We start from the raw sequence: 23,100 nt of genomic DNA, 5'->3' as shown, positions 1-23,100 counted from the left end.
GTCTGTCTTCATAAGACTGAGGACTCCAAGTCCTTGCAACTTGATTGGTCCAAAAAGCGCTGTCCTGATTGGTCATGATGGAGCTACTCTGATTGGTCATTGGAGATGCCAATGAGGATATATGTCCTTTGGTTTATTTGTTCGTGCTCTAATACTATGGCTTTGGTGTTTTTTTGTTTGTTTGTTTGTTTTTTGGTGTTTTTTTTCCCCTACGTGAATAATTCTTCCTATTTGTTTTTTTTTTTTTTAGCTTTATTTTGAAATAATTATAGATTCACGGGAAGTTCCGAAAATAGTACAGAGAGAGGTCTGGTTTCCCTCCATGTTTACATTTTATATATCTTCACCCAATTTCCCTCAATGATGACATTTTATACAACCACAGCACACTAGCAAAGCCAAGAAACTGACATTGATACAATGCCGGTATATAGTTCTGTGCCGTACAGAACTGCCCCATCACCAAGAAGATCTCCTTCCTGCTACCTCTTTCTGGTCACATCCATCTCCCTTGCCCCTACTATCCCTAACCTCTGGTCACTAATCAATTTTCCATTTCTATAAGTTTATTATAAGAATGTTATGTAAATGGAATTATACAGCCTGTGACTTTTTGAGATTGAAATTCATCCAGATTGTTGGATAAGACAAATTTTGAGATTCATCCAAATTGTTGCATAAGTTGAGTAGTATTCCATGTTGTATATGTACCACAGTACATTCACCTGGACATCGGGACAGTTCCCAGTTTTTGGCTATTACCAATAGAGCTTCTATGACGATTCCTGTACTTTTTTTGTGTAGATATAAATTTTCACATTTTCTAAAATAAATGCCTAGGAATGTGATTACTGGGTAATATGGTAAGTGTATGTTTAGTTTTTGAAGAAACTGCCAAACTATTTTCTAGAGTGGCTGCACGATTTTACCCTTCCACCAGCAGTATATGAGAAGTTGAGTTTCTTTGCATCCTTGTCAGCATTTAGTATTATCACTATTTTTTAAAAAATTTAACTGTTCTAATAGATGTGTAGTGATAGCTCATTGTGGTCATAATTTGCAATTCCCACATGGCAAGTGATGTTAAATATTGGTAGGACAAGTTCTCTATTTACCCGTTTTCAAAATTGGCTTGGCTATTTGTGAATTTTTACTCTTTTCTATGTATTTTAGAGCTAGAATTTCTGAAAACAGCACAACTAGAATTTTGATTGAGGATGTATTGAATTTATAGATTTATTTTAAGGAGAATTGACATCTTTATGATAATAGGTCATCCTATCCAAGAGCATGGAATGGTCTTCCATTTATGACTGAGCGGAAAGAAATCTTTGATGGAAGAAAATACTACTCATTTTCATATATATATATGTATATATATATATATATATCGTAACCTACTAGATAAATATCAAAATTCATAGTACAAATCTTGAAATAATTTTAGCACTTGTAGAATTAGGTCTGAAACTAGGTGCTGCCTTTATTCCTGGGTTTTATCTATTACGTTTCTCTGTGACACTATTTGTTGGGATAGATAAACTTGATGATTAGAGTATGGGGTCAGTGAGGTTTATAAGTTCCGTTTCCATTTTATCCATTTCATTGTTGCACTTTATGAAGTGTTAGTAATCTTAACATATATGCATGCCACTGGTCATAGGCAGAACCAACGGAGAGCTTATGTATGGCTTAGTGAAATCCTGTCATCAATAACTGGATGCCTTATGTTCCTACTATGATAGTGATGTTCACTTAGAAATTGAACTCCATGTGTGTGGTTCATTTGTCTTGATCTGTATCTGACACTTGTAACTACTTTGTGTTATAGATTAGAGCACAAAGATTTTGTTGGAAGGAGAAGTCCTACATGATAACTGCATTCAGAAAATCCTTGTCCAAGTTGAATTTTTCTTTCTTTTCTATCAAAGAGCATATATACTATATTCATAAAATACTAAATATTTTAAATAAAATTAGGCATCTTTTCCAAAATGTGCTGGTGATGTTTAATGAACATGTAGGGTTTTTTTTTTTTGGCTGTGGTTTTGGGTTAGTGGGAGCTATAAAATGATGGACCAATAAAATGTTAGGGCACTGGTCAGTTCAGGGCAGAGAAAATCTCTGAAGTGCTAAATCTCTTTTTTAGAATAGAAAATTACTGGAAATGTATGACTTTTTAACCACTGTCTCTCATTCAGCTTAGCAATTGTAGTTTATCAACTTTCCAGCTCATTCACTATACTTTGCTAGTATTTAGCACGTAAATATTTCTCTCTGAACGTTTGCAGCTAACATGTATCAATGATAAGAGTATGCCAGTCACCTGTTCTCACATTCAAGTTATTTATTTGGCTGTCTTCCTTAAGGGCTCTCATTAAAAAAAAAAAAAAAAAAAAAAAAAAGAGGAAGAAGAATTCAAATACAAACAAAAACCACTATTAGTGGGAGTAAAAAGTTCACAAGTTCGCTCTAATAAAATATCACTTTACTTAGTTTAAGAAACAGTTTTATGATTGATTGACAGGCTTAGTGAGTGTATAGTGATTAAAGTAAACCATGTCAGCTAATTTGTTTCATAAGTCCTAAGCTCTGTCTTGCTGTGTGTGGGTCACAGATAGAATAAAAGAGGCTGGAATGTAGGCACAACCTTTAGTTGGGGAGAAACAATTAGTGTGTTAATAGGAATTTGATTAAGGAGACATATTAATTATTGCCATGATTATAGGAAAGTTGATAAGCAGTTCTGTGAAAAACAAAGTATGTAAAATCAAGATGTATTTTAAGTTGCTGATGGGTACAACTTTTTCTAAACTAAGGCAAACATACTTCATGCATTGCTTTGTTCATTTATTTAACAAATATTTGGGTGCCTCTTATGTGGCAGGAAACCTAGACCCTGGGAATATAGTATAAAAAAAACAAACAAATCATCACCTTCATGCAGCTTATGTTCTAGTGGGAGACACAAATGAGAAATAAGTGAAACATTTGGTATGTTCAATGATTGTTAAGTGCTCTGGAGAAATATAATAAAATACTGTTGGGATGGTGGATTTTGCAGTTTACGATGGTCAGGAAAGGCCTCACTGAGAAGAAGACATTTTGTCAGAGACCGGAATTGGCTGAGGGAGTGTGCCTGGAAGAAGTCTGAGGGACATTGTTTGGAAATGGGAATCTGCCTGCTGTCCTTGAAGAAAACCAAGAATCAGGGCAGATGGAGAGAGTAAACAAGGGAGAGCACAACAGCCTCGTTCGTACAGGTTAGGCGGTTGTGTGCAGTGTGGCTTTCACTCCGAGGGGGACAGGAAGCCACAGGAAATTGCTGCGTAGATGTGTGACACGGTGTGATTTTTTCATCCGTTCATTTGTTTAAATAGCATCACTCTCCATGCCATGTTGAGACTGTGAGGGAACAAGGGTGGAAACAGGGAGACCGGTTAGGAGGCTGCTGTGTTACCACTGCTGTGAGATGCTGGTGGGATGCAATAGGGCAGTTTTAGTGAAGACACCGAGGAGTCATTGTGTTCTGTGTTCTGGGAAGGTAGAGCCAGTAGAGTTTTCTGATGGATTGGAATATGGAATGTACGTGTGAGGAAAGAATCAAAGATGATTCTGGGATTTTAGCCTGTGGAGCTATAAAGATAGAGCTGCCATGAACTGAAACGAGAAAGTCTGTGGGGAAGAGCAGATTTGGGGAAGAAGACTCACTTTTGAACATGTCAAGTTTGCGAAGCTTATTAGCTCTCCAGATGGAGATACTGAATAGGAAGCCGGACATGTGAGTTTGGAGTTCAGAAGAGAGCCCAAGCCATACATTGGGCAATTGTTGATGTGCCTGTTGACATCTATAGATGGTATTTAAAGCTCTGAGACTTGGTGAGATCATTGAAAGGAGGGAGGGAGTGTTGCTAGAGAAAGAAGTCCAACATTTAAAGGGAAAAATAGGGAAAACAGACTAAAGCAGAGAGGTAGCAGGAAAGTGTGAAGACCTGAAGGCCAGGTGAAGAAGTGTTTTGAGGAAGAGGAAGTATGACCTATGCCAAATGCTGCTGGTAGGTCAACAAAGATGCGGATTAGGACTTGACATTGGATTTAGCAACGGGGAGGCCATTGGTGACCTGACGAGCAGTTTGTGACGGGTAGAACATTTTTCTGTAGTCTGTGGAGAAGGAGGAGGGGAATGTTACAAATGAGGACATTCTGACGTGGAAAGAGGTGACACAGATCCTCAAGGTTTACAGCTAGGAAATGGGGAAGCTGGGATCTTGCCTTGTCAGTGTGATTCTCAAATTTTCACGCTCAGCCAGCACAATTTACCGAACCCCAGAATATTGTGATGATTCAACTTCTAGTTTGAGAAAGCATGTTCGTTTCTTCGTCTGGGTAGTTTAATTTATGGGTAATGAGAAACTTCGGTGCTCAATTTAAAACGTTGATGGCAACGTGAAGGAAAGAAGTAGGAATGATTGGAGATGCAGGTGAGAATAGAAGTGGGTGGGGGATAAAGTTGAAGTTAGTTCTACCACATGGGAATCTATTTTTCCTAAAATGCAGGGGCTTAGTGAGCGTAGTTTGCTTTTAGCTTAATCAGTGACTCTTGAAACTGAGGCAGGTTGTTGATGGATAGAACATAAGTAGAAGAGTTCAGACATTGTAATGGCAGCTGCAGAAATTTTAAACATGATTCATGTGCCTCAAAATCTATGATTCATTTTAAGAATTGTGATTTATTTTTGACCAGATAGCTCTAGAGTTCTTCAAAACCTGACTTCCATGCAATGAGGGCTGTTTTAGCAATAAGAAATAAGTGTATCTTCAGTTGCCATCTGCTCATTCCACATGTCCTTTTAAAACTGAATACTGGAACTTCCTTTTACAAAACAGTCCTAAAATGTCAAGTTCATTGGGAGTAGATTTCTTGCTACCCAAATAAGAAAGTATAATCTTGTCAATTCAATAACAAGGTTCGTGTTCAGAAGGTTGTGTGCCTCCCAACTCTTGACTTCCTTCTGGAAGTAAACCCTTTGTCCTGAAGAAGCAGCTCAGCAATTTCTTCAGACGTTTTATGACCTAAGCTTTCTCATTGCATTATAATAAACGATCTTCATTATCTGATTCCGTTTTTTTCCAAGTCTTCAATAAAATGGTAGCAAAAGCACAAGCAGAAAGAAAATTCAGAATCTTAATGATCACTTCCTTCATTACATCATCCGGTGAATTTGACTTGAACAAATGATGTAATCTTGACAAATGATGTTGGAATGTTGTCTGAGAATTTGAGTAAACCTTCAAAAACGGTTCTTTCTTCTTTCATTGCAACTGTGGCGAGTACATGCAGCTATTTCGTGTAATCCCTGCCTCTCATATTCCCCGTCGTAGATGGCTAGTGTAGGCTCACTCTTTTTCATATGTGGCCGTTCCCATGAGAGAATATTTGAGTTTGTTTTTGTCTGCACATCTCAGGAGGCCTGCCTGGGGCACCGGAAGTACACAGACCGAGATGAAACTGACTCTCCTGTGAAAATGCCTGTGTTCCTGGGATAGAAATATATCTTGCTTTTGCATTTGAGAGTTAGGAAAGCAATGTAGAGAAATTAACATTGATCTGATACTAGATTTTTCATATATAATCTTAACTGTTTTATAGCTTTTAGAAATCACATGGGATACCAGTATCTCATGGGATGTGGTAGAACGGGATGGTCTTATCAGAGTATCACTCCATAGGTTATTGATAGCTTTAAAGGAGAAAAAAGATCAATTTAAAATAAATTTAAAAATGTTTCCATAATAAAATGTTGGGGGGCTGGCCCGGTGGCTCAGGTGGTTTGAGCTCCATGCTCCTAACTCCGAAGGCTGCTGGTTCGATTCTCACATGGGCCAGTGGGCTCTCAGCCACAAGGTTGCCAGTTCAACTCCTCAAGTCCCACAAGGGATGGTGGGCAGCGCCCCCTGCAACTAAGATTGAACACGGCACCTTGAGCTGAGCTGCCACTGAGCTCCCGGATGGCTCAGTTGGTTGAAATGTGTCCTCTCAACTGCAAGGTTGTCGGTTCGACTCCCGCAAGGGATGGTGGCTTGTGCCCCCTGCAACTAGAAAACGGCAACTGGACCTGGAGCTGAGCTGCGCCCTCCACGATTAAGACTGAAAGGACAACAATTTGAAGCTGAACAGCGCCCTCCATAACTAAGATTGAAAGAACAACAACTTGGAAAAAAAGGCCTGGAAGTACACACTGTTCCCCAATAAAGTCCTGTTCCCCTTCCCCAATAAAATTTAAAAAAAAAAATAGTTGGGGAGAGTCACAAGGGGAAAAGTACATTTCATCTTAGGCTTTTTAGTAAAAGAATAATCGAATGAAAAAAATATTCCAAATCTAATAAAAAACAGGGATGAAAGAGCCTTCCTTGTCCCTTGCATTTTTCTTAGGGCTTCCTAGGCCTTCATATATCTAGGCAGAAGAAAGCTGAAAAAATACGAAGAAGATAATTATGGAAAGTACGGTGTACGAAGAACCAAAGAGGGTTGAGGATTACCAAGTGATCAGCCGTGTCTAACAGACAGCTATAGAAGACCGTAAGGACTGTACAAGGTGGTTGGATTTGGAAAGAATAGGTAGTGGCAACAGTCCGTTAGCTGCAAAGCATCCTCTTTCCTCCCCTCTCTCCTAAGGCGTTCTTTCTCTCTGCAGTTCTGGAGAGTTCTTCCTTGGATTGTCATATTAGAGAAATCGCTGACCTCTTCCTGTAGAGGGAGCCCTTGAGTGTCCTTAGATTAGCTCTGAGGATAGAGACTAGATTACATGAGACCTTTTGTATTAAGGAACTGAAAACGGGTGAGTTAAAGACCACAGGTTTCAAAATGTTGATTGTGATTAGAATGACGGGGAGAGAGAAGGCGAGTGGGAGAGGGGATGAGCGAGAATGAGCGAGGGAGACCTTGATACTAGATTTACAAGCAGCGGCCAGTAACAGGCGAAGGGGTTTTGGACAAAAATGAGATGTGAACATGTTTGAAGGACAAAGGCTAATTTAGGAGACAGAGATTAACATGGTAGATGGTGAGAGGATAATTAAGAGAAAGGTCCTTTAAAGAGTCCAGGAGGAGTTAGATTTAGCAAAAGAGAGGAGATAGTTCTCAGAAATATCTTGCTTGCCACACAATGAGAGCATAATAAATGCTAATCGTTGTTATTCTGTGTTCATTCATTCGGATTCAGTAAATACATATTGACCGCTCGTAAAACAACTATTCTAGGTGCTGGTAAGCCAGTGGACTGTGGTTTGCTTGAGAATAATTAAATAACAAAGGTGGTGGGTTTACATAGGTGATCTGTCTGGTTTTACCCTTGAGGAACACAGACTTTAGTGGAGTGGACGAATTGCTAAGCAAATAACTGCACACAGGTAATGAGTGTTGTGCACCGGCACATAGAAAACGTAGCGAAATGATGGTTGCAGGATTAGGGGTTTGGGGCAGGGAACTCAGAGCATGGAGGAGCTAGCATCTGAAAAGATTATAGGTTCAAGATGGATTCTTAAGGTTAAATGTTTTTTGAAAACTTCATGTTGTGTGTGTATGTGCATATTTAAAACAAAAGAATCCGGTGAATCAGGGCCATTTTATTAATTCTTTTATTTATTAAACTGTCTTTGTAATATAATGAAATACCCAAAGGTGGGGGAGAAACCTTAAGACCAGAGGATTTCTCTTGAGAATTAGGATTCCTGCTCAATCCAGTCTCCCAGTCATCGTTATTGGGGTGCTGTTGTTGTTTTGGGATTTGGTATCATTGCAGAATTATTCTAACCATTGTGTGTGTGTGTGTGTGTACATATAAAAACCCCTTTTAAAACCCAAAATGAAATGTATTTTACACACTATATTGCACCTTTCTCTCCCACAGTATGTCTTGGACATTATTTCATATCTCATACTGCAATGTTCCATTGTATGGCTCTATCATAATTTATTTAATCCCTAATTGATTGGTGGACATAAAATTTTTTCCACATACCCTTTAACAATTAGAGAAATTTTCAAACATATATGAGGTGTGATCAAAAAATACAGTGAATGTTTAAATAAAAAGTATTTATTACAGTAGAAGACATATTGCCATTAACTCTCCTCAAAATACTCCCCCTCGCTTTGAACACTTATCCCATCGTTCTTGCCACTTTCTGAAGCAGTTCTGGAAGTCCCTTCCTTCCTTCCTTCCTTCCTTCCTTCCTTCCTTCCTTCCTTCCTTCTTTTTATCTAAGTGATAGTGATATATTCACATCATGAATAGATTCAAATAGATCTAGAAAACTTTATTACACAAAAAGGCATGAAGAGAGAAAAAAATGTGTGGAAAGCCCACGGGCTGTGGCATAACGATTGAGGATTATGTGGAGTTTAGGAAATTCATTGGATATCCATTGGTTTGGTTATAGGTGACAAGTACCACAGAAGGCAGAGGCTGGGTATCTTAGTTTAAGGTAAATTAGTTAGGCTGTAAAATGATCCAGGTTATTACATAAATTCCAGTGACTGAATTACGTAAAGCATCTTCCAGATCATGTTTAGTTATAATGAAGATTTCCCCAGTAGATGTTCAAGAAATTCTGGTTGCTCAATTAGTACACCATAACCAGATTTCTAGGTTTTAAAGAATTAATTAACACTCATTGAAATATTTAGTAAAAACAAGTATTAAAAATAACATGTCTTTTCCTTTATTTAGAAATTCAAGTTAGGATCGTATAGTCAGTCTTTCAATTTGTTATGAGTGGAATATGTCATATATGCTAAAGGGAATTATAAGCTTTTAAGAAAAATTGGTATCTATGACCTGAAAATAATTTGTTTTAATGGAAAACATGTTAATATACCTTAACAAAGTCAAAATACATGTAGTTTTTCAACACTAAGACTGTGTTCGTTCATTATTGGCTATATATCCAGTTTAGTATATATGACATTTCGTTATACATACCTCATAGTGTTTCTTCTTTGCTGGTGAAACAGCAAAGAAGGTTAGCATTCTTAAGGAGAGAACAAACTTTATGTTTTCTAGCAGAAAAGTGTTATTCTCTCAGGAAAGTGATAGGAAGAATTCAAAACTTTTCAGGAAATAGCCACAAAATGATTTTTCTATTTGATTTCTTTTGTTAAGTATTCATTTTGCCTCGTTAATCCTGTAAGACCAAGTTACATTGATTTGTACAACGTAACTTGTATACACTGAATAAGAGTGAAATACATTGAAACACGAGTGGTGAAATCTCATTAAAAAGTCAAACATACTACTTTGGCCTTGAAGACCTTTAAGAATTTACATTGGATTTAGAATGCACTTTTTTTTTTAAAATTTTATTGGGGAATATTGGAGAACTGTTTTTTTCCAGGGCCCATCAGCTCCAAGTCGTTGTTCTTCGATCTAGTTGTGGAGGGTGCAGCTCAGCTCCAAGTCCAGTCACCGTTTTCAATCTTTGCAGGGGGCTCAGCCCACCATCCCACGTGGGAATTGAACCTGCAACCTTGTTGTTGAGAGTTCACGTTCTAACCAACTGAGCCATCCGGCCGCCCCTCCGGCAGCTAGTTGTCTTCACTCTAGTTGTGGATGGAGCAACTCACTGGCCCATGGGGGAATCCAACCGGCAACCCTGTTGTTCAGAGCTCGCGCTCTAACCAACTGAGCCATCCGGCCGCCCCTCCGGCAGCTAGTTGTCTTCACTCTAGTTGTGGATGGAGCAACTCACTGGCCCATGGGGGAATCCAACCGGCAACCCTGTTGTTCAGAGCTCGCGCTCTAACCAACTGAGCCATCCGGCCGCCCTTAGAATGCACTTATGCACCAGTAATGTTTCATCAAAACTAGAGGACTCAGTGCTTCCCAAATTGATACATGAATTCGATGCAGCTCTAGTCACAATCTCAGCAGGCTTTTCTGCAGAAATTTACAAGTTGATTTTAAAATTTGTATAGAAATTAAGAGGACCTAGAATATCACAGGAATCGGAAAGTAAGAACTAGCACATTTCCATGCTGGAAGGAAATATCACTGTGTTCCTTTGGGGTATAAGTTCCTTGAATTCTTTTATAAATTAAGCAGGACTAGCTTTCATATGTTGGGCTTGTATAAAACTTAAATATACATACATTATGCAGTGACCCACCTAACCCATCTAACTCAAATTCATGTTTCACTTGTTGGCTGACTAATGATGGATTTTAGTTACCTTCTGCCAGTGTATGAAGGGGTCTGGCCACGGGGTGATGGTAGTATTTGTTTCCCTGTCCTCTTCTCCCAACAAAGCTGCTCCTCTCACTTGTAGGGGCCTTAAGCTTTTCCCTTTATGGTAATTTCTTATTTCTCTTACCACTTCATTTATGCCAGGGATATTTTTCTTACAGACTTCGGGGGTGTAGTGTATTTGAATGTGCAGTTAGGAACATTGTACCTTTACATGTAACAAAACTCAAAAACCATGGCCTTAAACAAGTAGGAGGTTTATTTTCCCTCCTGCATAACAGGAAATCTAGTCTAGGTTAGGAGGAGTTTTATAAAGGCTGAGCTCTCCTGTGTTTTGAACTAATGCAGCATCTTAGCAAGGAGAGAGATGGGAGAGATGGCAGAGCCAGTGCCAGTGCCTAAATGTCCTTGACAGTTTTCTGTTCAACGTTTGTACATTCCCCCAAACCCATTTCCCCACAGTCTGCCCTCAGCTCTGAGTTACTACCCTCTTATCTAGGAGGTTTGAATATCAAGTATGTGCTGAGCCCCAGGAGCACAAATCCGTTTCTTCATGTGAGTCCTGTGAGTAAGACTCTCTGTTCCCCGCTCTCTAGCCAAGATCTGAAACCTTATTCCCTTTTCTTTTAATACCATCGTCCAGTTGGTTACCAAGCCCTTTTGATTGATTATTTATTTAGAAGTTGTTTCTGTTTCTTCTATATTTCACTGAAACTACCCTACCCCCGGCAGTAAGACATCAATGTCAGCTACTGATTGTGATTGCCATTGCAGCTTCATTTCGGGCACTGTTTATGATTATTTACTTTGTAAATGTTTCACCTGACACTTGCTGTTTAGATCTTTCGTTATAGTATGCCAGCCAAGGAATAGCATTGTGCATAATTTAAGGACCTGTGACAGTATATGCATCTCAGGGTCAGGACAGGTTAGTTTTTACAGTCTAATTTCCTTAGACTGAATTGGGTCCCCTGAAATTCATATGTTGATGTCCTAACCTCTAGTACTTCAGAATATGACCTTGTTTAGGTCTTTATAGAGGTCATGAAGTTATTATCATGTTTCCCCTAAAATAAGACCGGGTCTTATACTAATTTTTGCTCCATAAGAGCGTATTTTCAGGGGATGTCTTATTTTTTCATGGACAACAATCTACATTTATTCAGTCACAGTCATGTCATCTTCTTCTGAACATCATCATAATGTACTTAAATGTGTCCGTCTGGCTGACGATCTTAACTGGGGCTTATTTTCGGGGAAACACGGTAGGTGGGCCCTGATCCAATATGACTGATGTCCTTACAAAAAGGGGGAAATTTTGAGACACAGGGCGAATGCCACGTGAGCATAAAGGTGGCCGTCTGCGAGCCCCGGAGTGAGGCCTGGAACACATCCTTCCCTCACAGCCTCAGAAGGAACCAACGCTGCCAACACCTTGATGTCAGGCTTCCAGCCTCCAGAACAGTGAGACAGTACATTCTGCCATTTAAGCCACTCAGTCTGTGGTCTTGACAGCCCAGGAAACAAATCCAATCCCTTAGGAAGGTCCTTAATTGCCCTTAATGAGATCTCTCGGATTCTGGTTGGCCGTCAGTTCCTTACTTTTGTGAGAAGATGGGGATTTGTTTTTTCCCAAATGTTTGTGATGATTTTAGCTTCTGGAGAAGCTGAATTAGAGATCAGTGTGTTTTATAATGACGTTAGCTATACCTTTATCATGTTATGGGCCATTATTTTCACTTGTTTTAAGGGCTGTGCAAAGCATTATTCTTCCAGTTACCTTGAATTGCCTTGTCGCTTCAAGACCAGGAAGTTCTTTCCTGTTGCATCAGAGTGAGCACATCTCTCTATAGCACACACATTCCTTGGTCCTGAATTTATATGTTTGCATTCTCTTTAAGCCAGGCAGTATGCACTGAATACAAGTCCTGAAATATCTAGAAAAATGGTGTTCTTTTCAGATCTCACCATATTGTGTTCGATGCTGCGAGCTTATTTAATTGAGGGAAATCATCTTTGGGTGATATAATTTAAAACTGAATGTTGTCACCATGGAAAAATGAACTCCTTCCAGATTCTCTCTTGGAGAAAATCATTGTTGGATATGTTATTCAGCCAGGAACATGCTGTACCAAATGTATTAAAATTGATTCAGTGCTTTGTTTCATTTTCTGATATCAAATAGGAATATGGAAATAATTGCTAGTGTCAGGGTAGTTTATGAAATGGTGAACATGATACAGGGTTTTATTCATTGGAAGTGAAATTGGAATCTTTTTCTTTAGATGTATACCTTTTACTTATAGCAAAAAGATGATGTTTTGGGAGAAAAAAATTAATGAAAGCCATGTATTCTAACAGGAAAATAAAAGATATACATTGTTTTTAGGAAACATTCCAACGTCATTCATAATTTTTTGCTTGCTAATTTTCTTTCTCTTAACCATTTTTTAAAGAGATTTTAGTTTTCGTTCTTATTGATTGATTGATTGATTTAAGGAGTAAAGGTAGTCATTTAAAGAAGAGACTTTTGCTAAAAGCAGCTAGCAGTAAAACCATGGCTATCAGTCGTGTCTTTCACAAAAAGTGGCTATTCCTTCAGATGCTACTGAAAATTTCCTAAGACAGTCTTAGCATTCTAACCTGTCTATCATTATACACATGTCTGTTGTTGTTGCCTAAAAATCTTGAGTAGAAAAAAATCACTACAGTGACATTTCTTTTGATTGACCATCTGTGAAGCCTATAGGTGACCCACCTAGTGTCTCATGAGATCTGGTAGAGTCTTCTGTTTTCTGTAGAGCCCTGTTTCATTATTCCAGTCTTCACTTTTCTGTAACTGCTCTGAACTAGTATTTAAGTCTTTAATAAGTGTTAATATTTATTAACACTTAAGTATTGAAGTGTTACTAACACTTAAGTCTAGTTGTTTCACCAACTAGATCTTAATTTTCTCATACGAAGGAATAATTCCTTATATGCGTGCTCTCCTATAAGAGATATATTGCAGTATACGTTGGTTAATTGATTATTCATCTCAAATTTAAACCTTTGTATTAGAACTAAATTGTTATTATGCAGAAAGGAGTTTAAAGAGAAATTCTTTTTCCCTCAAGGATCAGAGTTTACAGCAAAAGACATTCGTGACCTTGAGACATAATAGGTTTGTGGTAAAATGGTTGAATGAGTTTCTCACTGAACGTATTCTTTTGAATGTTTTGCATTCTGAAACAACACTGAGTGTTTCTTGGACCTTGATGTTTATTACTGGATTGGAGACTTAAAAAGATCTGGAGGCCTCATTTGTCATTGGTAAAATAGCAGAGTGAGTTAGACCATAGGTTCTGGAGTCAGGCTGCCTGGGTTCTGGGGTTGGCCTCCATTACTTCACTTTTCACTTTTGTGACTCTATGACTCACTGTCTATCTGTGAAAGAGGAGTGATAATAGTACTTACTGCGTGATTTGTTGTGAGGATTAATTGAGGTTTTAATTAGATTTATGTATATATATATAAAAAATGAGATTTATATATTTTTGTACATGTGTGCATTATATATAATCATTAGAAGAATTCTTGGCACTTAGGAAGTTCAAGTTGGCTTCATAATAGAAATGTATATGTTTTAGAAGGAAATACTGTAATATTTGACATTATTCTGATGACATTTCCAGGATTGGAAACACAATGGCAGGAAACAGCCTTGTTCTACCCATCGTTCTTTGGGGTCGCAAAGCCCCAACACACTGCATCTCAGCAGTCCTTTTAACAGATGACGGGGCCACGATCGTGACAGGATGCCATGATGGGCAGATATGTCTCTGGGATCTTTCAGTAGAATTGGAAGTGAGTATTTGAAATGCCTGTTGTACTTTTTAAATACAAGAAACTACTTAATAGAGAATAACACAGTTCCAGAATAACACTTGGCTTCACAATATATTTTCTGTGAAGTGTATTTTGACTAAAATTGGTACTATGCAGATTGATTATTTCCATTATTCATCAGAGTTAACTTCTGCTGGCTTTTGCCTATTTTCAAATATCATATCTACCCTAAGTGGCATAATATGTTACATTTAAGATTTTTCAAAAGATTTTTACCCATTCTTAAAGGGGCTTTCAAAAAGGTATTTAAAAACAATTTTGAACATTTATACCTTTTAAGGTGAATGTGTTCAAGAGAGCACAACTTTTTATAAAGCGTAAATTTTGTTGTATTTATTTTAAAAATTACGATGTGTTTATTGCCATTCTATCATGGACATGAATGCTCCATGCGCTCTGCTCCTAGGCTTTCTCAGCTGACAGACTAGGAAAATAAGAGTTGGGGACACACACACACACACACACACACACACTCTTCACATGGTACCTACCATTCCAGTAGAACACCACAGGGTTTATTCTGCTTTTCTCTTTTTTCCATTTTTTTTTTTTTTTTTTTAAGATTTTATTGGGGAAGGGGAACAGGACTTTATTGAACAGTGTGTACTTCCAGGACTTTTTTCCAAGTCAAGTTGTTGTCCTTTCAGTCTTAGTTGTGGAGGGTGCAGCTCAGCTCCAGTTTTAGTTGCTGTTGCTAGTTGCAGGGGGCACAGCCCACCATTCCTTGCGGGAGTCAAACCAGCAACCTTGTGGTTGAGAGCATGCGCTCCAACCAACTGAGCCATCCGGAAGGCAGCTCAGGTCAAGGTGCTGTGTTCAATCTTAGTTGCAGGGGGCGGAGCCCACCATCCCTTGTGGGATTCGAGGAATTGAACTGGCAACCTTGTGGTTGAGAGCCCACTGGCCCATGTGGGAATCGAACCAGCAGCCTTCGGAGTTAGGAGCATGGAGCTCTAACTGCCTGAGCCAACCGACCGGCACGTCTTTTTCCATTTTTAAACCTCCCTTCTGACAAATTTCCCCAGGAATTTTTCTGTAAAGGGGGACAGAGAAAATGGGGTGGTAGCTGGCATGGAATGTAGTGTCAAGAAAGTTGACTTTAAAAGGTGGGGTTGGATGGATGAGAAAATTTTGGATGTGTGAGAAAACTTTCAAGGCCTATTCTAACCATAAACAATGACTGAATTTTTCTCTTAATTATAACTGTGCAAAAGATGGCTAAGATAAATTTAATTTGGAAAATCTCTTTAGGTGTTACATATCAGAACTATAGAACAATCTCAATATTCTTCCCAAGCAATATTTGGTTTTGAACAATTTAGTTTTCCTAGTAAATTAGGATACATTGTTTGCAAAATGGACGCTATGAAGGGTACAAAGGGTCTTTAAAGGTGTTGGTCATATTCTGTTTTTTTAACTGGTATTGAGTATGTGGCTATTCATATCTTATACATATGTTATAAATATCATTTGCATGTATTAAATATTTAATTATGAAATAACCTGTGACCCTGAAGTAGCCTGAAGTAATAATGTGCCATTTGGTACAAACTAGATAAATTTGCGTCCTGATTGCCAGACTACTTTAGAGTAGGAGGCATTCTGTGCAGTTGTGTGACTCTGGGTAATGCTTCCTGTAAGACTCTGTTACTAAATGGTTAGTTAGTCTCTGAAGATCAGTTTTAGTTCCAGATAGTTAACGTTGATATCAGCATTTGTGAGGGTACCTGTCCTCTAGTTTTTATATTTAGGGACGTCAGCCTAGAGACTGCAAATGTGCTTTTAGATCATGAAAGTGTTATTTAAAAATAAGTGAGGTTAAATTATTTTATGTAGTAATTCCCATTCTTCACCCGATTCCTCAGATACTGTAGCTTGGTCCTTAAGACGGCCCTGGTCTGAACCTTGGCTCCATCACTCGCTGTATGATACTGGACAGGTGCCAACTCCTGGTTCCACCTTTGACCTCAGAACTACTTGGCAGGGTGATTGTGGGCATTAAATAGAAAGTCCCTGTTTCGCTGTTCTTAGTTTTTGGTGCTCTGAACAATTCTTCTCAAACCTATATGTGTATATTTATATTGAATATTTAATAGTATTCCTAAAAAATAGTAGTTTTTAAAAATTTGGTCCTTACATCAATAAATTTGTGTATTTCTAGGTTAATCCTCGAGCACTGTTATTTGGTCATACAGCTTCAATCACCTGTTTGTCTAAAGCCTGTGCTTCTAGTGACAAACAATATATTGTCAGTGCTTCTGAAAGTGGGTAAGTATTTTCTTATTCACTTTTTTTCCTCCTAAGTCTTTATTGAAAATAGTACCAGTGTATTAGTAAGTAGGAAATTTCTTTTTCTTTTGGATTATCTTTTAAATAAATGCTTTGGTTATCTAAAATTAAAGATATTTGAACTATGGTGTTAAAAATGTGAATGTGATTAGTGATTTTTACAATACTTTTATTATAATTTATGACTATGTCTTTGCCTTGCTTTTGAGAAACTCAGAATACCACAGAAGTTAAAGCCTGATCATGAATTGCCATGGCATTGTTATTGAGCTGGCAGACAACTTTGAGAGTTTGAAAAACCTGATGATGCTAGGCTAGCATAAATTTGGATGATGAAACCATGTAAATGTTCATACAGTTATATTGATGTATGTTACTACAGTCATGTAACTACATATCTTCCTAAGCTTCAGAAAATAACTTGCTTTTGGGGACAGGGTATTAGACAGTAGTTGTAGGATCCAGAGTGTGAGGAAGTTTTAAAACTTTTTTGGTGCTTAGAAAATTGTATATTTACACAATATGTTATTGAAGAGAATTGGGGAACTGGAAGAGAATTATTTAAGAAGTTGTCTCTTTCAACCTCCCCATAATTTTATGAATTTGAAAAGAACCTTGTGTAACTGTTTGAAACAAGACGAGGCAGCATCAAGTAAAAATATAGTACCTTTTGGTCGATTAAAGGATAATTCACATTAGAATACATAATCTAAATAGATCAAACATTTTTTGAAAACTTGTTTCATACCATGTGGGATATAGGAAAGGTTATTTCAAAGAAAAGCATAATATCAGGGTCATTGTATTTTAGTACTGTTGTTTTCTGTTAAATAAATCTTAGGTTTATTACTTTAAAAGACAAGGCACATTGATTGACATTTCTGATTTTGAATGTTGTGTCTTTTGTTTGAGATATAAGCCTCTTTGTGTGCACGCATATTCTGCAGTAAATACAGAATCAAACCTGGAATATTATGTTTAATTTGAAAAGGTTTGGAATTCAGTTAACTTTAATTTTGATTTGTTTTTTTGCTGTGTTCAATTTTCTAGCTATGTTGACAACCAATGGAAAAATCTCAGTGATTTCAAGTATACCTTTATTTCTTGTTTTTGTCACTTGCCCCTCATATGTCACTTGGGGCTCTGCTCTGCTTCATTATTATCCTAACTTTGAGGTTGAGGGGAGGGAACAACCACTATCTGAAGCAGCCAGTATCTGGAACAGAAGCAGAGGAGAAAGAGAGTTCTGGAGGGCCCCACATCACTTCTGGCCAGAAAGACTCCACGAACCAAAAGGGAGCTTGGAGGTCCAGTCCTAACATGTGCCCAGAAAGAATGCAGATCGAGGTGGGGGTGGGTAGGTTTGAAAGGAGGTGGGGATGGTGGGTTGGGACAACCAGAATTTTTGATGAACAGCAATAATGACTATACACTACTTTTTTTTTTTTGTTGATGTACCAGTTTTAATAGAAAATTACTTTTAAACCATTGTGACAAAGTTGAACAGTATTTTTTAAAAATCAGATTTAAAGTTAGCTGTGATTTTGTTTTATAGAGAAATGTGCCTCTGGGATGTGAGTGATGGCAGATGTATTGAATTTACAAAATTAGCCTGCACACATACTGGCATACAGGTGAGTATTTCTGTAACTGTCCAAGTCAGCACAATTTTTTATGGGCATACAATTAAAAAATGTTTTTTAAACACTGCGCTGTGTAGTTTGATATGCAAAATGGGTGGAGATGACAAGAAGGCTAGAATTAGAGTAGTAAAAGTATCCTCATAAGATGGTGCAGTAGGGGGAGGTAATAAAGTCGAGGAGACTGATGTGGAAAGATGTAAGGTAAGCCGATCGCCACTGCTGCTTCTGCTCTTCCAGCCTCTCCTGTTACCCGCGTGAGAGCCTCTCTACTAGCTGGGTAACTCCTCTAGATCCGAAATCATGGGATTCTTGCTTACTGAAGCCTTTATGTTTCCATCATGATTGATACAAATTGACCTATTTTATGGATCATGTCTTTTTTATTGCTTGTGTAGTTGGTCCTTGGGTATATTTTTTTGACTTTCCAACTCTGTAGAAGAAGTGACTATTTCATATGCCTGGCTTATACAGGAATTTACATGGGAATCTATAGCTTCTGAGATACATTCCTAGTATTCTTTCTTCTATGTGTGTGTGTGTGTGTGTGTGTGTGTATTTAACCCACTTCACCATATATTTGACCCTCTTTACCCCCCTCCCTCCTTACCCTCTGGTAACCACTAAACTGTTGTCTGTGTCTATGAGTTTTTGTTTTTTCATTTGTCTTGTTCTTATATTCTTTCTTCCTCTTTCATATGGTAATTATCAGGTTCTTTGTGCTTCAGTTTACTCATCATTTACTGTGTTGGGAAAATTACAAGTACATAGAAAACATGATTCTCAATGGGGCAGGAGAGGGAAGAGGAGAGAACTCACATTTATTGAGTTAAGATTGTATAAGCTTTTTTTTTGTATGGCGTTTCATTAGTTCTTCCCACATCCTTAGGGATTAAATAGGAGTCTATCATTTTACATATGAGGAAGCTGAGACCCAGAGTGATGAAATGACTTGGCCCCAATCTCAGAGTGAGTCATCCTGGTGCCACGATCCCAAATCAGATTTGTCTGACTCTATGGGCTGTGTTCTTTCTGTTAAAACAAATACAGTCATTTGTTGCAGAAAAAATAAAAAACACCTGTGCCAACACAAATTAGAAAAACAATGGAAAATGTGTGTGAGGGAGATGGTGATTAGTGTGGTAAAGGTCTTTTGTGACAATTTCTTGCCCTGGGAAAGGCCTTTGAAAATTTTCTTTTTCAATGCTGTTGGGATATATGCTTTTTATTTAAAGGGCATACATTGTTTATTTTTGTGTCGTACGAAGAATCATCAAGGTTTATAGAGAGAAAAGGGGTAAAGAAAATTATGTAGAGTCATTGACTTTGTAGATAATTTATTTTAATTGAAAAATTATATAGAAATGTCTTAAACTCATTGGATATAAGTATTGATGGTTGCATAATTTTATGATTTAAAAATCTTTGGTTTACGTTTTAGGAAAAATTATATTTATTCAGCATATTTTCAGTGCCTGTGTATTTATCTGATCCTCAATTAGGCCTTCTGCATTTAAATTGGGAGCCATCTCTAAGAAGATGCTTTTTGGCAGATTGACTCGTGTGTGACAGTTATTTCCTGTGTGAGCCTCACCCTGTCAGATCCAGAAGCGAGTTGTGCTTTATATACTCAGAAATGATAAACTCGGTGACACTGGCACTTAGTGCAATCACAAGGAAGTGCCAACTTAATAAATTGCCATGTGGGGCATCCCTGTTTAATATTTGGAAAACTTATTTCTCCATTTAGGACACTTTCTTTGCCAGTATCAAAGGGTCTAGGAAGGTCAATATTAGTGTGCAAAAGATTGAGAGTATAACCTTAGAGAAAAAGGTGAGAGGTCTAATAAAATGCACCTGCCCTCGGAGAGAGCTCTGCTGTAGTGTCTGCAGTGCCATGTGTCTCCTGGCTGGTGTTGCGTGAACACTGACACGGTTTGCTCCTCTGTACCCACCCTGTCTTGACGCATCCTCCGGTTCTATGGGTTACCAGTAGTCACATTATTATATGTGAGTGCCTGGTAGTCCCTGGGACCTCTAGGGTGTGTCATGTGTTTTTCATCCAACTGCTGAGGTCTAGAGGTGCCCCCTGTGGTTGTCTGTGTTTTATCAGACGTCCTCTTCGAGGTTTAGTGGTGCTACCTTGAGCTAAGTTCATGTGTTCTGTGATCCATGTTTATGTTTCAGCAGTTGTAGCCCTTCTGATACAGGGTACTCCATAGTTGAGAAAAGGTGGTATTCCTCCACATACAATGTTGAGCTCTGAGAACAGGGCTACTAGTGAGTGTGGGAGCAGATCAGACCTGGGTTTCTATGTTATTTCTCCAGTTATGGAGTGGTTACAGCACTGCCCTTTGTGCTGTGTTTAGCTTGATTTGTGTAAGGTCCAATCCTCGAGAAGTACTAGTCTGATCTTTAGGTGTCTTCATCTTCTAAAAATCCTCTAGAAGAATCACTTGACTAAGATTGTCACTATTTTGAGGCTAAGGGAAGACGGGTCCTTTGATAAGTTGTTGGTCTTGTTTTGATAGTTGTTCTTCCTCTGTTCTTTGGTCGATGGGAACCCATCTTATTCTTTTGAATTTATGGTGGTGTTGGTTCTTCTTCTGTTTTTCTTCCACAAAGTAAATGTGCACCATGAGAATGATTAAAACCATTCATATTCTAGTGTGAAATGATACACTTAGATTACTCAGAATTTACTTCTGATTATAATGTTTGGACATAAAGCATCTTTACTTCTAAATTTTACTTGGTCATAGCTAGTAATTATAATACTATACCCACCTGTTCCTATTCATCTAAAATTCATCTTATTTTTGTGACCCGCTGGAGCTTCCCTTTTGCTTTGATTTGTGGAACTGATTTGATTCAAGTGTTTTATTAGTTCATTCAACAGTCCTGTTTCCGATGCTGCCAGAGGATAAAAAAGAATTATCATGAATTCCCCAAAGTTCAAAGGGGAGGATAAGATGTTAGGAAAAGAGTAATTTTTGTTAGATATTTTGAAATATTAACATACCTTGATGTGTGTGTATATACATAGACATATGATATGTACCATACGAGTATATTATGTCAGGAAATATTACTGAAGGAATTGAGCATCATAATAAGCTTGATGGATGCATGGGAATCAAGTATCTGAAGTAAAGGGGAACACTTAAAAATCTCTTTCCTTTTAGTTCTACCAGTTCTCTGTTGGGACTCAGAGAGAAGGAAGGCTTTTATGCCATGGCCATTATCCCGAAATCCTTGTTGTGGATGCCACCAGCCTTGAGGTGTTATACTCCTTAGTGTCCAAGATATCCCCAGACTGGATTAGCTCCATGAGCATTATTCGATCCCACCGGACACAAGGTCAGTGTGTGGTGCCCGTTACGAACTTCACCATGACTTAATGGTTATTTGTTGTGGCGTTCTGTAACGTTATATGGTAATATATCTGGTTAGATTCTTTTATTTAAGAAATAACTAACAATTGGTGGTCTGCCTCTACCTTCATTATGAATCTTTGATTGAATTAAAAATTACAGTGTTAGATTATCTCTATTCCATGGAGTAGATCACTAGCTTTTGGCAATCTTATAGGGTGGGTGTATTTGTGAAGTGGAGGAAGATTTGTCTTAACCTCTTGCAGGCATGGTGGGAGGAATCATAGTTTTACCTGTATATTTCTTAGGTCCAGTTTTGTCACTTAAGAGGCATAAGAAACGTTTCCATTTTTTATGGAGATAATGAAAAGGAAGGGGATGATATATGAGTATATTTAAATTTAATGAAAGTTTGACTGCTCCCTTACCTGAAGCTTATGAATTTAGGTTTTATGTCATGTCTTTCTCTCGATCACAATCTGTGGAGGGTATAATGTACAATAAAATGTCTAGAAGGCAAGCAAGGTAGGTGGGAAAGCAGGGAAACGAGTGCCTTGAAGAAATAAAGTGAGTATGCTCATTCATGATAATTAAAAGTTAATGAATTTCAAAGAATAAATGTTCTTTAATGTAGTGATCAAGAGCATTTGAAATTATTAAAAACTTGGTTGGAATTCAAAAATAAATTCAAGTAGCTAGAAACAGATTTTCCTTGTTGGCAATGTTTATGGTCATCTTTATTATGTTTTAAAATCTGGTTTCTGTTATTTTAGGAAATACAGAATTATGTTTTCATGCCAATTGTAAAACATACTGTTATTTAATTTCATTAAAGTGAACCATGGTTCATGTTACTATGATAACCATGTTCCTATTTAGAAATAAAGCAAATTGTATTAGTGACCTTGGCTTCTTGTTCCCTCTTGGCTTAGAGGACACTGTGGTTGCACTGTCAGTGACCGGCATCCTGAAGGTGTGGATTGTCACCTCCGAAATCAGTGGCATGCAGGTGAGACAAATGAGACGAACATGATTGCTCCGGGTTTCTCCTTACGGAGTCTTCAATTAGCGTTGCTATGTACCTTCCCTTTTTTTCTTGAAGGGGAAGGATAAAGCGATTCTTTTTTGATAGTCTATTGACATACGTAGCATAGACGATCCCCTAGAATGTTGTCTCTGTAAGTGAATTAATTTTTTCATGTTTGATGGTAGACATCTGCTTTATAGGATAGAAATAGAGAAACATATTGCACAGTGTAGGAAGAGGTGGGATTTTCCTCAAATGCTTCTGTTTAAGTTGAAATGTAGTTTGCTCGAGGGAAAAAAATAAAGCAAACCATCACAGAAAGTATATTTAAAACCAGTTTTAGTCTTCTCTCTCTCTCTTTCTCTCTTTCTCTCTCTCTCTCTCTGTCTCTCTGTTTTTTGGGCTTGAATTCCTTGTTACTTTTTTATCAATAAGAAAGGCAGATTAATTTTCTGACAATATTGATGCTAATCTCTTCAGCTAGGGAATTTTTAGACATTGTATTTGGGAGAAACTGGAGGAATTGATTAGTGTGTTGTTGTTTTTTTTAATTAAAAGCACTTATAGCTACAAAAATTAGGCTTGACTCAAACTTTTATCATAGGTTATAGTCAGAGTGATGACACTTATTACCGTCA

At 37.8% G+C, this 23,100-nt stretch overlaps 1 protein-coding gene across 4 annotated transcripts in view; it reads left to right on the top strand.

Moving 5' to 3' along the window:
- WDR7 (WD repeat domain 7) overlaps nt 1-23,100 on the top strand; it is a 301,747-nt gene that overhangs the window by 3,547 nt on the left and 275,100 nt on the right. For 3 of the 4 annotated variants that reach the window (XM_019722246.2, XM_019722262.2, XM_074339915.1), the window contains exons 2-6: nt 13,919-14,090; nt 16,294-16,400; nt 17,977-18,055; nt 21,247-21,421; nt 22,368-22,444. In XM_019722246.2, coding sequence (XP_019577805.2) covers nt 13,932-14,090; nt 16,294-16,400; nt 17,977-18,055; nt 21,247-21,421; nt 22,368-22,444 — 597 coding nt within the window. In that variant the 5' untranslated portion in view covers nt 13,919-13,931. Of the gene's footprint in view, nt 1-3,180; nt 3,264-13,918; nt 14,091-16,293; nt 16,401-17,976; nt 18,056-21,246; nt 21,422-22,367; nt 22,445-23,100 lie in introns of those variants that run through there. The other variant, XM_074339914.1, reaches the window with a different exon arrangement.

Source organism: Rhinolophus sinicus, linkage group LG09 (genome assembly GCF_036562045.2).
Source record: "Rhinolophus sinicus isolate RSC01 linkage group LG09, ASM3656204v1, whole genome shotgun sequence".
Lineage (NCBI taxonomy): Eukaryota > Metazoa > Chordata > Mammalia > Chiroptera > Rhinolophidae > Rhinolophus > Rhinolophus sinicus.
The sequence above is the reverse complement of the archived record's forward strand: the minus strand, read 5'-3'. Positions and strand labels throughout refer to the sequence as shown.